This window comes from Amblyraja radiata, chromosome 3, assembly GCF_010909765.2.
Source record: "Amblyraja radiata isolate CabotCenter1 chromosome 3, sAmbRad1.1.pri, whole genome shotgun sequence".
NCBI lineage: Eukaryota > Metazoa > Chordata > Chondrichthyes > Rajiformes > Rajidae > Amblyraja > Amblyraja radiata.
In genome coordinates, this window is record NC_045958.1 from 25238792 (window position 1) to 25255262 (window position 16471).

At 44.9% G+C, this 16471-nt stretch overlaps 1 protein-coding gene across 1 annotated transcript in view; it reads right to left on the minus strand.

The window, feature by feature from the left end:
• dtwd2 (DTW domain containing 2) overlaps positions 1-16471 on the minus strand; it is a 160296-nt gene that overhangs the window by 62556 nt on the left and 81269 nt on the right. The window contains exon 4 of the mRNA XM_033017477.1: positions 2877-3069. Within this exon, the coding sequence (XP_032873368.1) occupies positions 2877-3069 (193 nt within the window). The remainder of the gene's footprint in view (positions 1-2876; positions 3070-16471) is intronic.

A 16471-nucleotide genomic window follows, 5' to 3' on the forward strand; every position in this document is an offset into this window, starting at 1 on the left:
AGACCTGCCACATTGTACATCTCCAAAATTGCATTTTGCTAATTCAACTGAACCAGATTCAGAAGTGGAGATTAACCAGCAACTGCTACTACTTTATGCATTTACTGCATATAACCAATGGTATAATTCTAAACATTAATTTCTCTAATTCTACTATCAATCAAATTAGATTTAAGAAGTAGGCTGGTGAAACTGACCCAATTGATGATAGCTTATCCCTTCAAGTTCAAAAACCTGCACGAAACAGCCTTTTTTACCTTAAATATAATGAAAGGAATAACAAAACAAAATGATGTGAACTTCCTCCAGAGTCTAAGGAAATGAATGCTTATTGCAAACATATGCAACCAGCAAGTAACGTCATTAATAATTGAAAATAAAAAAAACGACAGATGTTGAGAACTGAAATAAAAAGAGAAACATTCAGCATATCAGGCAGCATCTTTGAACAGTGAAACAGAGGAAAAACAGTCCATCATTTACTGAGACAGTCTTGCAACATTAGATTGACTCAGGACTTATTGCAGTGTTGTTTTGTTTGTTAATGGTACCACAGAGGTGATACGACAACACCTGAAAAGAGTTAAATGTCATTATTTTGTTTATTGGCCACACTGGTGAGTAAGGCAAGGCAGTGCCTTCACCACCTCAGGCAGCTGAAGAAATTCACAGACTCTCTGAGGATCCCCCAGTGCTTCTACTCAGCGGCTGTAGAAAGCATCTTGTCCGGAAACACCACAATCGGGTTTGGGAACTGTTCTGCCCAGGACAAGAAGGCTCTGCAGAGAGTAATGCGTTCAGCCGAACGCACTATGGGAACTACACTCACCCCTCTGCAGGAACTATACATCAGAAGGTGCAGATCCAGACCCAGCAACATTATGGGGGACCCCTTCCACCCCAGCAACGGACTGTTCCAGCTGCTACGGTCAGGCAAACACCTCACCAGGGACTAACTTACTGTTCAAAACTACTGAAGTGTTGTGTCTTTTTTTAATTGCTGGGGGGCTTTTTTTGCTTTTTTTCCTCACCAATATGTAATTACTGATTCTGTTCTATTCTGTTTTGTTTTTTTTGTAGTTTTTTGCACATTCTGCAGGCATTGCCTCTTTTCATTTCACTGCACATCTCGTATGCGTATGTGACAAATAAACTTGACGTGACATATATGTTTATTATAGGTGCATACTGGCACCTTTTTGCCTATAAAAACTGCTTTTCACCAATTGTACGTGAAGGCCCGTGCAACCCAGTGCTTGATAGGGTTTGTGTGAGAAAGGTTTTCCGCTCATTTCTGAAGAGCAGAGGGAGAAACAAAAAATCCAGCACAAAAAAGATTTAGCCTTTTTTTTCTAAAAGGTATTGAAAAACATGTGGGACCACATAGAAATAAAGCAAGCATCCGTTAAATTATACAGGCATTCTGTTGATATATGCCCTAATATGCTATTGTACGATGCATAGATTTGTATGATCAATATCTAATCCTATCTGTTAGGATAATGTAAAAAATGCCTAAGAATTTTATAATTCTTAGGCATGTGGTGGTGTTTATGTCAACTTTTACGCAGTTATGTGTCTTGTTGCTTTTTTTAGTATGGCTATATGGTAATTCGAATTTCACTGTACCTTAATTGGTACTTGTGACAATAAATTGACCTTGAAACCTTGAACTAATTTGTCACACGTGAACAGCATACACGACTAATTTATACTTCCAAAATACTACATTCCATGTTCCAAAGTGCAATTGATGTGTACAATAGTTTGTGCATCTAGGGTTGCATGCCTCTGTGTGCTTAGTTTAGTTTATTGTCACGTGTACCGAGGTAAAGTGAAAAGCTTTTGTTGCACGATAACCAGTCGGCTGAAAGGCTACGCATGATTACATTGGAGCCCTCTACAGTATAAATGCTGTTATTGAAGTAGTGGTTGAAAAGAATAGAGTGATTATAGTACGTGATTGCAGATCCACTTTTGGGATCAGCACGCAAAATGTCGCCTGGTTTGCGCGTTATCTATGTGTATAGGGTTGTATACTGTATAGGGCTCTGGTGGGACCACATCTGGAGTATTGTATACAGTTTTGGTCTCCTAATTTGAGGAAGGACATCCTTGTGATTGAGGCAGTGCAGCGTAGGTTCACGAGATTGATTCCTGGGATGGCGGGGCTGTCATATGAGGAAAGATTGAAAAGACTAGGCTTGTATTCACTGGAGTTTAGAAGGATGAGGGGAATCTTATAGAAACACATAAAATTATAAAAAGGACTGGACAAGCCAGATGCAGGAAAAATGTTCCCAATGTTGGGCGAGTCCAGAACCAGGGGCCACAGTCTTAGAATAAAGGGGAGGTCATTTAAGACTGAGGTGAGAAAAAACTTTTTCACCCAGAGAGTTGTGAATTTATGGAATTCCCTGCCACACAGGGCAGTGGAGGCCAAGTCACTGGATGGATTTAAGAGAGTTAGATAGAGCTCTAGGGGCTAGTGGAGTCAAGGGATATGGGGAGAAGGCATGCACGGGTTATTGATAGGGGACGATCAGCCATGATCACAATGAATGGCAGCTGGCTCGAAGGGCCGAATGGCCTCCTCCTGCACTTATTTTCTATGTTTCTATCTCTTCTGAATTTGACTGGTTTATATTGTAATCTTGAGAAACATTTACTGTTTATTGTACAGCACGAATGGGACTTTTAGTTTACTGCCTTTTTCCTATATTTAGAGAAACCAAGGCCAATATCCCATCATCAACCGAGCCAAGATCACCTATAATAAAAGTATGACATTATTATTTACAATTCAGCTCAGAATGAATCAAATTTTAAAAGGATCAGACAGATTTCTTGCTCCAATATTATGATCCGATACTCACTTGTTTAGGCAAGCGGAAGAGGGAATTTCCATAAAACATTCCTTTGGCCTGGCTCCAGGTCCCATCGATGATAATAATATTGTAAGGAGACAGCGTTGGATCAAGTTCAAGTTCTTCCAGGTTATTTGCCTCAGGTCCAGGAAACAAGATTAATGTACCAACACTCTGGCAAATTGCTGCAAGTTCAGGGTGCCTTTAAAATAAAATAAACTCTTCAGTCATTCAGTTAACATTACCCTTGTCATTCTTTTCAAATTGCTATTACATACACTAAACACTCTTGTGGCATGGCCTTCGTTAAATAACCTACAAACTCAGTGCAGTTTGTAGTGGTCAATTTAGCAACCATTGGGGTCTGGAAGGAAACCAAAGCATAAGGAGGAAACCACAGGGAGAACAGAGACAAATTCCACAGATAGAGATGGTCAGCATTAAACCCAGTTACTGAAGCAGTAATGCACCAGCTCGAGTTGCTGTGCCACTATGCCATATAGGCAGGCAGTCTGATCAGATGCTTATTTTAACAGCGAGAAACTTTTATCTGATGTCCTCTAGCTACTGCATGAGAACTAGCATGCGGACCATACTTTGGAAATGGCCCCAAATCTGGTGACTTGAAAAGTATTTAATTTCTTTTGCACATGTAACAGTAATGCTCTATTGATTGATTGATCATTGACCATGTTCACTGGCAGAGGCACCGGAGCAGAAGGCAGCACACATGGAACCAAATGAAATGAAGTTCAATGAATTGCAATTGGAAATACTACAGAGATATTCCTACTGGCCCATTCATTCTTTCCCAACCTTCTCTGCAACTTAAAACCAACTGTTTTTCACTTTCGTCATTCTGACAAAGGGTCTTTGTTTATCCGGAGTGTTAAGTTTGTTTGTCCTTCTGTATTTGCTGTCTAATCAGCTGAGTGGTTCCAACATTTTGTGACTTTATTTCAGATTTACTTCACCTGAAATTTATATTGTTGTTCACCTTCATCTCTCCCTTGGTTGTCCTGTACTTTCCTACTGAGCAGGAGTCAAAGCTGTCCTGGGAACGTAGCTAGTTACATGCTTAAAGGGCCCGTCCCACTTGGGCAATTTTTCAGCGGACTGCTGGCGACTGTCAAGTTCGCGGCACTCGCTGAAAAACCGGGAACTGGAACGGCGAGTGCCAGAGTTGAAGGGGGTAGAAGGAGTGGAGCCACTTTTAAGAAGCCAGACAACTTTTAATAAGCCAGAGATACACAGCTGTGAAGTTTGGCGGGCATTTAACATTACCGGTTGGTTTTCCTTGGTTCTGAAAACTCGTGCTTACGTTTCTTTTCCCCCCAATGAGCCAATGAAAATGCCCGGTCAGCAAAGGCGATTAACTAAAACTACCTATAACTACATGGCGACCCCACTACAACTGCACCTACGACTACAAAAGTATCGATTTTCTCCATGGCGACTAATTTTTGGTCACAGAAAATATTTCAACATGTTGAAAAATTTATGGCGACCATACTGAAGCCGCGACTAGTTCCCAGAATGCGGGAACACCTCGCGGCCATGAAGGAGACTCACCAGAGACCACCAGCGAACATGTGGCGAGCCCAGAGTCTCCTGCACTCGCCTAAAAAGTCACCTAAGTGGGACAGGCCATGAAAGAGAATAAGAAAGGCACTTCCAAACAGCTACACGCAGCCTCCAATCATGATTTAATCCATTTCAGATCATGATTGAAGAAACAGAAAAGGACCAAGTTCAGATGACTGGGGAGTTTGGACTGCTTGCCAGTCATCTGAAGATCAAGTCCTATGTATTTTTAGATTAGATTAGATTAGATTAGATTAGATTATACCTTTAATAATCCTTTACAGGAAATTACAGTGCCACGACAGCTTCAAGACAGACATAACACCACACATTTCCTCAAATGGCTTCCATACTTAACAAGTTAAAATACAAGTTAAAATACAATTAATTAAAAAAAAAAAGTGCAGTTATTTATGCGCATTATATAACCTTATAGCAGCTGGTAAACAGGACTTCCTATGTCTCTCAGTTTTGCACATTGGTGCAATCAGCCTCTGACTGAAGATGCTGCTCTTGATCACCTTCAGGGCATGGAGTGGGTGAGTGGGGTTGGTCATTATTGAACCCAGTTTGTTCAGAGTTCTGGCCTCTGCCACCTGCTGGACCGTTCGTTGCTCAGCCCCGACCACTGAGCCGGCCTTCCTGATTAGCTTGTCCAGTCTGTTTTTGTCCGCTATGCGGGCGCCATCTCCCCAACAGGCCACAGCAAAAAACAGAGCACTGGCCACCACTGAATGGTAGACACTGCACAGTAGGGGTTTTATTAAGGAACATGACTGAACCGCCGTGACAGAGGGAGGAGCGACCTCCGTGTGGTGAGTTAAAAACCCATCGCGGGGTTTGTCTCAACAGAGGCCCGGGAGCCGTGACAGAGGGAGGAGCGACCTCCGTGTGGTGAGTTAAAAACCCATCGCGGGGCTTGTCTCAACAGAGGCCCGGGAGCCGTGACAGAGGGAGGAGCGACCTCCGTGTGGTGAGTTAAAAACCCATCGCGGGGCTTGTCTCAACAGAGGCCCGGGAGCCGTGACAGAGGGAGGAGCGACCTCCGTGTGGTGAGTTAAAAACCCATCGCGGGGCTTGTCTCAACAGAGGCCCGGGAGCCGTGACAGAGGGAGGAGCGACCAAAATCTGCAACGTTCCATTCGCAGATCTCACTTCCAGAGAAGGAGTCTGGAGGAAGCCTCTGATTGGTCAAACGGACTAGAGGAAGCAGCTGATTGGCTTGTATCCCGGGTAAGGCTTTATTGTATTTGGTTAAGGGGAAGAATGAGGGCCAGGGCAGTTTACTGTTCTGGATGTCAGATGTGCGAGGTCATGGAGTCTGAGTGCCCTCCAGACGTCCACATCTGCGCCAGGTGCGTCGAGATGGGGCTCCTAAGGGACCGTGTTAGGAACCTGGAACAGCAACTTGATGACCTCTGTCTGCTCAGGGAGAGCGAGGAGGTCATAGATAGGAGTTACAGGGAGGTGGTCACTCCAAGACCACGGGAGACAGAAAACTGGGTCACAGTTAGGAAGTGCAACGGGCAGAGGCAGGGACTGGTGAGTACCCCGGTGGCTGTACACCTTGAAAATAAGTACTCATGTTTGAGTAAAGGTGGGGGAGACAGCCTACCTGGGGGCAGCGACAGCGGCCGGGCCTCTGGCATAAAGACCGGTCTTGTTGCTCAGAAGGGTAAGGAAAAGAAGAGGAGGGCAATTGCAATAGGGGACTCTATAGTCAGGGGGTCGGATAGGCGATTTGGTGGACGCAGACAGGAGACCCGGATGGTAGTTTGCCTCCCTGGTGCCAGGGTCAGGGATGTGTCTGAACGTGTCCAAGAAATCCTGAAATGGGAGGGAGAGGAGCCTGAGGTTGTGGTACATATAGGTACCAACGACATAGGTAAAAAAAGAGAAGAGGTCCTGAAAGAAGAATTTAGGGAGTTAGGTAGACAGTTAAGGAGAAGGACTGCAAAGGTAACAATCTCAGGATTACTGCCTGTGCCACGCAACAGTGAGAGTAGGAATGGAGCGAGGTGAAGGATAAATGAGTGGATGAGGGACTGGTGCAATGGGTATGGATTCAAGTTTCTGGATCATTGGGACCTCTTTTGGGGAAGGTGTGACCTGTACAGAAAGGACGGGTTGCACTTGAACTCGAGGGGGACCAATATCCTGGCGGGGAGATTTGCAAAGGCTACTGGGGAGACTTTAAACTAGTATGGTTGGGGGGAGGGACTCAAATTGGGAAAGCTAGCAGTCAGTGTGTGAGGCAGGAGGCAGAGAATGGTAGCACTCTGACCCAAAATGTAGGGGAGAGAGAAGAAAAAGACAATAAACAGAGAATAAGAGAGGGTGGGTTTCTTAAATGTGTATATTTTAATGCTAGGAGCATTGTAAGAAAGGTGGATGAACTCAGAGCCTGGATTGACACCTGGAAGTATGATGTTGTGGCGATCAGTGAAACATGGTTGCAGGAGGGCTGTGATTGGAAACTAAATATTCCAGGATTTCGTTGCTTCAGGTGTGATAGAATTGGAGGGGCAAGAGGTGGAGGTGTTGCATTGCTTATCAGGGAAGATATTACAACAGTGCTTTGGCAGGATAGATTAGAGAGCTCGTCTAGGGAGGCTATTTGGGTGGAACTGAGAAATGGGAAAGGGGTAGCAACACTTATAGGGGTGTATTATAGACCGCCAAATGGGGAGCGAGAATTGGAAGAGCAAATATGTAAGGAGATTGCAGATATTAGTAGTAAGCACAAGGTAGTGATTGTGGGAGATTTCAATTTTCCACACATAGACTGGGAAACACATTCTGTAAATGGGCAGGATGGGTTGGAGTTTGGAAAATGTGTGCAGGATAGTTTTTTGCAGCAATACATAGAAGTACCTACTAGAGAAGGAGCGGTGCTGGACCTCCTGTTAGGAAATGAGACGGGTCAGGTGGCAGAGGTATGCGTTGGGGAACAGTTCGGGACCAGTGATCACAATACCATTAGTTTCAATATAATTATGGAGAGGGTCAGAACCGGACCTCGGGTTGTGATTTTTGATTGGAGAAAGGCTAACTTTGAGGAGATGCGAAAGGATTTAAAAGGAGTAAATTGGGACATTTTGTTTTATGGGAAAGATGTGGAAGAGAAATGGAGTACATTTAAAGGTGAAATTTTAAGAGTACAGAATCTTTATGTCCCTGTTCGGTTGAAAGGAAATAGTAAAAATCGGAAAGAGCCATGGTTTTCAAGGGAAATTGGACACTTGGTTTGGAAAAAGAGGGAGATCTACAATAATTATAGGCAGCATGGAGTAAATGAGGTGCTTGAGGAGTATAAAGAATGTAAAAAGAATCTTAAGAAAGAAATTAGAAAAGCTAAAAGAAGATATGAGGTTGCTTTGGCAAGTAAGGTGAAAGTAGAGAGTCAGAGTGGACAGCTATCTGCAGAGCCAAAAGGGATGGGGGAGATATTGAACAATTTCTTTTCTTCGGTATTCACCAAGGAGAAGGATATTGAATTATGTGAGGTAAGGGAAACAAGTAGAGTAGCTATGGAAACTATGAGATTCAAAGAAGAGGAAGTACTGACACTTTTGAGAAATATAAAAGTGGATAAGTCTCCAGGTCCGGACAGGATATTCCCTAGGACATTGAGGGAAGTTAGTGTAGAAATAGCAGGGGCTATGACAGAAATATTTCAAATGTCATTAGAAACGGGAATAGTGCCGGAGGATTGACGTACTGCGCATGTTGTTCCATTGTTTAAAAAGGGGTCTAAGAGTAAACCTAGCAATTATAGACCTGTTAGTTTGACGTCAGTGGTGGGCAAATTAATGGAAAGGATACTTAGAGATAATATATATAAGCATCTGGATAAACAGGGTCTGATTAGGAACAGTCAACATGGATTTGTGCCTGGAAGGTCATGTTTGACTAATCTTCTTGAATTTTTTGAAGAGGTTACTCGGGAAATTGATGAGGGTAAAGCAGTGGATGTTGTATATATGGACTTCAGTAAGGCCTTTGACAAGGTTCCTCATGGTTAAGAAGGTTCAATGGTTGGGTATTAATGGTGGAGTAGCAAGATGGATTCAACAGTGGCTGAATGGGAGATGCCAGAGAGTAATGGTGGATGGTTGTTTGTCAGGTTGGAGGCCAGTGACTAGTGGGGTGCCACAGGGATCTGTGTTGGGTCCACTGTTGTTTGTCATGTACATCAATGATCTGGATGATGGTGTGGTAAATTGGATTAGTAAGTATGCAGATGATACTAAGATAGGTGGGGTTGTGGATAATGAAGTAGATTTTCAAAGTCTACAGAGAGATTTAGGCCAGTTGGAAGAGTGGACTGAAAGATGGCAGATGGAGTTTAATGCTGATAAGTGTGAGGTGCTACATCATGGCAGGACAAATCAAAATAGGATGTACATGGTAAATGGTAGGGAATTGAAGAATGCAGGTGAACAGAGGGATCTGGGAATAACTGTGCACAGTTCCCTGAAAGTGGAATCTCATTTAGATAGGGTGGTAAAGAAAGCTTTTGGTGTGCTGGCCTTTATAAATCAGAGCATTGAGTATAGAAGTTGGGATGTAATGTTAAAATTGTACAAGGCATTGGTGAGGCCAATTCTGGAGTATGGGGTACAATTTTGGTCGCCTAATTATAGGAAGGATGTCAACAAAATAGAGAGAGTACAGAGGAGATTTACTAGAATGTTGCCTGGGTTTCAGCAACTAAGTTACAGAGAAAGGTTGAACAAGTTAGGGCTTTATTCTTTGGAGCGCAGAAGGTTAAGGGGGGACTTGATAGAGGTCTTTAAAATGATGAGAGGGATAGACAGAGTTGACGTGGATAAGCTTTTCCCACTGAGAGTAGGGAAGATTCAAACAAGGGGACATGACTTGAGAATTAAGGGACAGAAGTTTAGGGGTAACATGAGGGGGAACCTCTTTACTCAGAGAGTGGTGGCTGTGTGGAATGAGCTTCCAGGGAAGGTGGTGGAGGCAGGTTCGTTTTTATCATTTAAAAATAAATTGGATAGTTATATGGACGGGAAAGGAATGGAAGGTTATGGTCTGAGCGCAGGTATATGGGACTAGGGGAGAATACGTGTTCGGCACGGACTAGAAGGGTCGAGATGGCCTGTTTCCGTGCTGTAATTGTTATATGGTTATATGGTTATATCCTTTTTAGTTACAAAACAGTTGGGCATCATTATAATCAAACCATGAGAGAATATTACAAGCACAAACTGGGTAAAATAGATGTGTTTTGTCTTCAGTAGTGTGTATCTTCTTTTCTGGTAAGTAGTTTTCCAGCTGATGCCAAAAGTTTATTGGGCAGAATATCCAGCAGTAGCATTCCTTCTAATTTGCAATAAGCCATGAAAATAAATGCAGGAAAACAGACAAAATAATCTCAATTCTAAGATGTTAAAAAAAATTACGAATACCAAAGCTGTTGTACTGAAGATAATCAACTGCACTGCCTATTTAACATTGTAATAATAATAATAATAATAATAATAAATACTTTATTGATCCCCTCAGGGAAATTCAGATGCCCAGAAGCCCCCAACCAACAAACCCACAGATTCAAAACGAACGCAGACAGAAAATACATAGAATACAATGTGGACACTACCTGAGAGCAATAAATACTTAAAAAGACCAATAATTAACCATTAAAAATTAAAAATTGCAAAATGCATCCCCCTACAGCCAAATTATAAAATCTGATGGCTTCCGGGGTGAAGGATTTCCTGAACCGCTCCGTTCTACAGGGCAGGGAGAGGAGCCGGTTGTTGTTCCGAGTGCTCTTTTGACTCTCCAGAATTAAATGGAGGGGATGCCCGGGGTTTTTCAGCATGACCTGCACCTTGTGCCTCATACGCCTCTCAAGCACATCCATCCCAGAGTCTACTCTCCCCTCCAGCACTGAGCTAGCTCGTTTAACCAGTTTGACCAGCTTCTTGTTGTTTTTTGCACTAATGCTGTTGCCCCAGCAGACAACAGCGTAGAAAATAACACTTGCAACCACAGTGTTGTAAAACATGTGCAGCATATCATTACACACATTGAAGGATTTGAGCCTTCTGAGGAAAAAGAGTCTGCTCTGGCCTTTTTTGTAGAGGGAGTCAGAGTTGACAGACCAGTCCAGTTTGTTATCAAGGTGCACTCCAAGGTATTTATATGTCTGCACCACCTCAATGTCAGCCCCTGCAGCGTTGACCGGCTGAAGGGGGAGCTTGGACCTGCCAAAGTTAACCACCATCTCTTTAGTCTTAGTTGTGTTCAGGATGAGACAGTTCTCGTCACTCCAGGCACAAAAGGAACTGGTCAAGTTCCTGTATTCCTCCTCCTGCCCGTTCCTTACACATGCCACAATCGCTGTATCATCTGAATATTTCTGTACGTGGCATGTGTCAGACTTGTAGTTAAAGTCTGCTGTGTACAGGGTGAAGAGGAACGGGGCCAGAACCGTTCCCTGTGGGGCTCCAACATTGCACACCACTGTGCCAGAGACACTGTCCCCCAGCTTGACAAACTGTGGTCGACCCGTCAGGTAGTCGTATATCCAGGAGATAAATGTGGAATCCACCCCCATCTTCTTAAGCTTGTCATTCAGAATCAGGGGTTGGATGGTGTTGAACGCACTTGAGAAGTCGAAGAACATAATCCTCACATATCCACCGGGTTTGTCCAAAAAGGAGTAGATCCGGTGCAGCATGTAGAGGACTGCGTCATCCACCCCAATGTTCTCCTGGTACACAAACTGTAGTGGGTCGAGTGCGTGCTGGACTTGTGGTCTCAGGAGACGAATGAGTAGCTGCTCCATTGTCTTCATGATATGGGATGTAAGGGCCACCGGTCTGTAGTCGTTGATCTCGGTCGGCCGCCCTGCTTTGGGAACCGGCACGAGACATGATGTTTTCCACAGACCTGGTACCCTCCCTGACTGGAGGCTCAGGTTGAAAATGGTCTGGAGCGGTTCCGCCAGCTGAGCCGCACAGTCTTTTAGTAGCCTGGGACATACACCATCAGGGCCAGCTGCTTTACCAGGGTGCAACCTCCTCAGCTCAGCTCTCACCTCGTCCTCCGTGAAGAACAGTTGAGGAGATGCCGGCATAGGAGGTGCTGCAGCTGTGGTGTTGGGGGGGCTGCCTCGTGGAGGTGACGGTTGGGGAGAGGCTGCACCTGTAGAGGTGGGAGGGGATACCAGATCAAACCTGTTATAGAACAGGTTAAACTCATTGGCCTTGTCCACGTCTCCTGACGGCTGGCTTCTCTTCTCCTTGAAGCCAGTGATGGTCTTCATTCCTCTCCACACCTCTTTGATGTTGTTGTGCTGCAGTTTCTTCTCCAGCTTCCTTTTATAGTCTCCTTTTGCCTGCTTCATACTCCTTTTCAAGTGGTGCTGTACCCTCTTCATTTTTTCCCGATCACCAACCTTGAAAGCCTCCTTTTTCTCGTTTAGGAGGCTCTTGATGTTGCTTGTAATCCAAGGTTTGTTATTGGGAAAGCAACAAACAGTTCTTACTGGCACGACAACATCCCTACAGAGGTTGATGTAGACCGTTATGCATCCAGCCATCCTGTCGATGTCCATACAGCTGTTTAATTCCTGTGGCTCCATCTGTACGTCCCAGTCTGTGCATTGAAAGCAGTCCCTCAGTGATTCACTGGCCTCTGGTGTCCACTTTCTGAAAGACCGGGTGGTTGTAGGCTGTCTCAGTACACAGGGTTTGTAAGAAGGCCTTAGATAAACCAGGTTGTGATCTGATTTGCCAAGCGGTGGAAAGGCTAAGACACTATAGGCCTCCTTGACATTGACATAGCACGTCCAGTGTCTTATTGTGCCTTGTGGGACAGTCAACATACGGAGAGAAGCCCGACAAGTGGGGGCTGATGTTCACATGATTGAAGTCCCCTGATAAGGCAATGAGTACGTCCGGGTGTCGGGTCTGTAATCTCGCGACAGTCTCTTGGATGACGTCACATGCGACTACAGGCTCACTGTACTTGTGCAAATGACAATGAACTTCACTTGACATTAAAGCTCCCAATCTCAGGCAGATCTTGTTTCTATTGCTGGCAGTTGAAGTCTCAAGCAATGATGTCCCCCTAACATCACTAATTCTATCCCCACCTTGCACACACACTAACCACCCTCCAAACCACTGACAAATAGTAGCCATTCATGAATGTATTAGTTATTTTAAAGATAAGTGTAAGAAGAAGAAAGAGGGTGGAGGGGAGAGGAGGAGGGGGATTGGGGGGAGAGAGAGGAGTGGAGGGGGGGGGAAGGTGGGAGAGAGAGGAGGGTTGAGGGAGGGGGGGAGAGAGGAGGGGGAGAGATAGAGGCGGTTGAGGGGGAGAGGTGGGGGGGAAGAGAGAGGAGAGGGGAGAGAGGAGTGGGGGGAGAGAGGGGGGGAGAGAGGGGGGGTGGGGGAGAGAGTAGAGGCGAGAGAGGAGAGGTGAGAGAGGAGGGAGGAGAGGAGTGGAGAGAGAGAAGGGGGATAAAGGAGGGCGGATAAAGGAGGGGGGTAAGAGGAGGGGGGAGAGAGAGAGAGAGAGAGAGAGGGGGTAGTTAATATGTGTGACGCCGCATGCCGCCCCGCCCCCCTCCCGCAAATGCGCGTTGGGGGAACAGACCCAACGGGTCTGCACTTGGTCTAGTATCTATTAAAACTCTTGTGTGTGTGTGTGCGTGTGTGTGTGTGTGTGTGTGTGTGTGTGTGTGTGTGTGTGTGTGTGTGTGTGTGTGTGTGTGTGTGTGTGTGGTTTTGCATGTGAAACGTATCTCCTCGAAAACCAGACGCCGAAACGGGAACGGACCGCTGCCCAGCTGCTGACGTTACAATAAAAGTGAGATTTTTACATCTTCTGGTAGAAAATGTCCTTATGATTTCAAAAATCCAAACCACTATCAATTTGGTCGATTATTTCCATAGATATTTACAAAAATTTATCACCAAACTGACATTTATAAAAAATATTAAGGTTGCCCAGTTGCCTGCCCCCCCCCCCCCCCCGCCCCCCCAGTCTGCCAGGTTGTTGATTACATTGTTTTTCATTTCATTTCATTGAATTATTTCTCACTTGACATCACAAATTCTTAGCATTAACTTTTAATTTCAAAGACAGTTTAAAAAAAAAAAATTTGCTGTCTTCATTGACAGCTTAGATCGAACGCGCTGTGTGTGTGTGTGTGTGTGTGTGTGTGTGTGTGGGGGGGGGGGGGGGGGGTGGTGTCCTCCCCTGAATTCCATAGAGCTGCCGACAGTTTTTGTGCATGAGACGCGGAACCTGCTTCATTCAAGAACATACTGAACGCTGGACACACGGTTGCATTTCGTCTCTCTGGGAGGCCAAGCGAAAGACGACCAAACGCGGCAGGAGGACGGCGAGAGCGAAAGCACAAAGGACAGCGAGACACAACACGGTAGAGGATAAGAAAAGAAAGGCACCCTCCACACTTCCCTCCACCCCATTCCCTCCCCACCCTCCCCCACCTCTCCCCCCCCTCCCCTCTCTCTCCTCCCATCTCTCTCACCCCTCCTGCCCCAACCTTCCCCCCTCACCCACCCACCCTCTCCTCCTCCCCTCCACCCCCCTCTCCCTGTCTCTTGCCCTGTCTCTGCCCCTTTCTCTCTTTCTCTCCCCATTCTCTCTCTGCCCTCACTCTCCACCCTCCCCCCCACCTCTCTAGACGCGTCTGCGAGTTGGGGGCTATGCGTCAGTGAGCGGTTATGGGATAAAAGGAGCAAATTAATAATATTAATATATCAAGGGGGGTAGTTAGCATGTGTGCGGGGGGGGTAGTTAGTGTGCGTGATGCCGCATGCTGCTCCTCTCCCCCCCTCCCCCTCCACTCCTCTCTCTCCCCCCAATCCCCCTCCTCCTCTCCCCTCCACCCTCTTTCTTCTTCTTACACTTATCTTTAAAATAACTAATACATTCATGAATGTCAGTGGTTTGGAGGGTGGTTAGTGTGTGTGCAAGGTGGGGATAGAATTAGTGATGTTAGGGGGACATCATTGCTTGAGACTTCAACTGCCAGCAATAGAAACAAGATCTGCCTGAGATTGGGAGCTTTAATGTCAAGTGAAGTTCATTGTCATCTGCACAAGTACAGTGAGGCACAGATACATGGAAAATCATGCTTGCAACAGCATCACGGGCATATAGGCTCAGATAAACACACAAGACAACATAAATTACACGTAACATTTCTAAAAGATGTACGAAGTTTGTACATTCTCCCCATAACCGGATGGGTTTTCTCCGAGATCTTCAGTTTCTACCCATACTCCAAAGATGTACAGGTTTGTAGGTTAGGTGACTTGGGTTTGTACACTTGGTATGTGTAAATTGTCCCTAGTTTGTATAGGCTTGTGTTAATATGCAGGGATCGCTGGTCGGCACAGGCATGGTGGGCCGAAAGGCCTGTTTCCGCACTGTATCTCTAAACTAAGCTAAACTAAACGAAAGTCTGGCACAGTGGCGCAGTGGTAGAGTTGCTGCCTTACAGGGCAAGAGATCAGGTTTCGAGCCTGTCTGCTGGTGCTCTCTGCTGGTGAAGAGTTTCTACATTCTGCCTGTGACCGTGTGGGTTTCTCTGGGTGCTCTAGTTTCCTCTCACATCCCAAAGATATGCAGATTTGTAGGTTAATTGGGTTGTGTAAATTGTCCCTTGTGTGTAAGATAGAACGAGTGTGTGGGTGATCATTGGTCAGTGTGAACACGGTGGGCCGAAAGGCCTGCTTCCGCGCTATATCTCTAAACCAAAATAACAGTACAAAGAAGAATATAGGTGCAAAAATTAATTAGAAAATAAAGTAAGTTCCTCATTGTTCAAAAGGTGGCCGTCTCCTAATGTTTCATTGTCGAGGAAGGATGAGGGTTTTGCGGGTTGGTTCAAGAACCTGAAAGCTGTAAGAAAGTAGCTATTCCTGAACCTAGTTGTGTGGGACTTCTAGTTTCTGTACTTCTTGCCGAGAGTAGCGGCAAGAAGAGGGCATGGACTGGATGATGAGGATTCGATGATACATACCATCTTCTTGAGACAGCGCCTCGTGCAGATGGTTTTGATTAAGTTTTGAATAATATTAAATAATATTTTAGTATGATACTGTCACTTCATAGAGCACTGCAGAAAAAAGAGCATGGTTTAAGGTGGGACAAAAGTTAGAGGATGAAAGATGAACTGATGAATTTTTCAAAAGGAAGCTGAAGATGCGATCCTATAAGAGTAGCCAAACTGAGGCATGAATATTGTGTGTTAACATTGGAGGCTGGGAATCAGAGCTTGAGGAATTCAAAGTGGGAGAAGATGGGTTCCAGTAAATCATGGGGAAAAAAAACTGAAAGGTGAAAATATGTTCAGCCTGGAATAATGTTTAATTGAAGTCCAAAAATTAAGGGAGAGAGGGAAAAGCCAGTCGCATAATCAGCTGGGTGGCTGTACATTAGGGCTAGACATGGGGTTAGGAGGAAGAGGTAGATCAGCCATGATTGAATGGCTGAGTAGACTTGATGTGCCGAATGGCCTAATTTTACTATTCCTTGTGGCCTTATGACATTGGAATAATGGCATTGAAAGTAAATATTAAATAATATCCAGATCAGTAGAATTCCCTTGGTTGACTTGGGTCATAGGAGAGAGAGCCATGAGTATAAGATGTGTGAAGGAGATAGGAATATATTTCCTTTCTGTCAAGTGGATAGTGACAATCTGATCAGTGGCATCAAGGGAAAAGGAAATGGTAATGAGGCCATCTTCAATAAGGCCAACTTAATTCACGTTGCATGCAGAATGTTAACATTTTTTTCACTTGCAGTGGCTGACAGAGAGACTACATATTGAGTTATTGATTTTCTCAAATTACAACAGTGATTAAACTTCAAATGTAACAAATAGGGTTAACACACTCGGGGACTTTCTGAGATCATGCAAATGCTATTCTTCTATTTCCAGCATGCTTGGCTCTCGTTTTCGATTTCTAGCTCTTGTAGCGCAAATGAAAAGCTTATAGAGC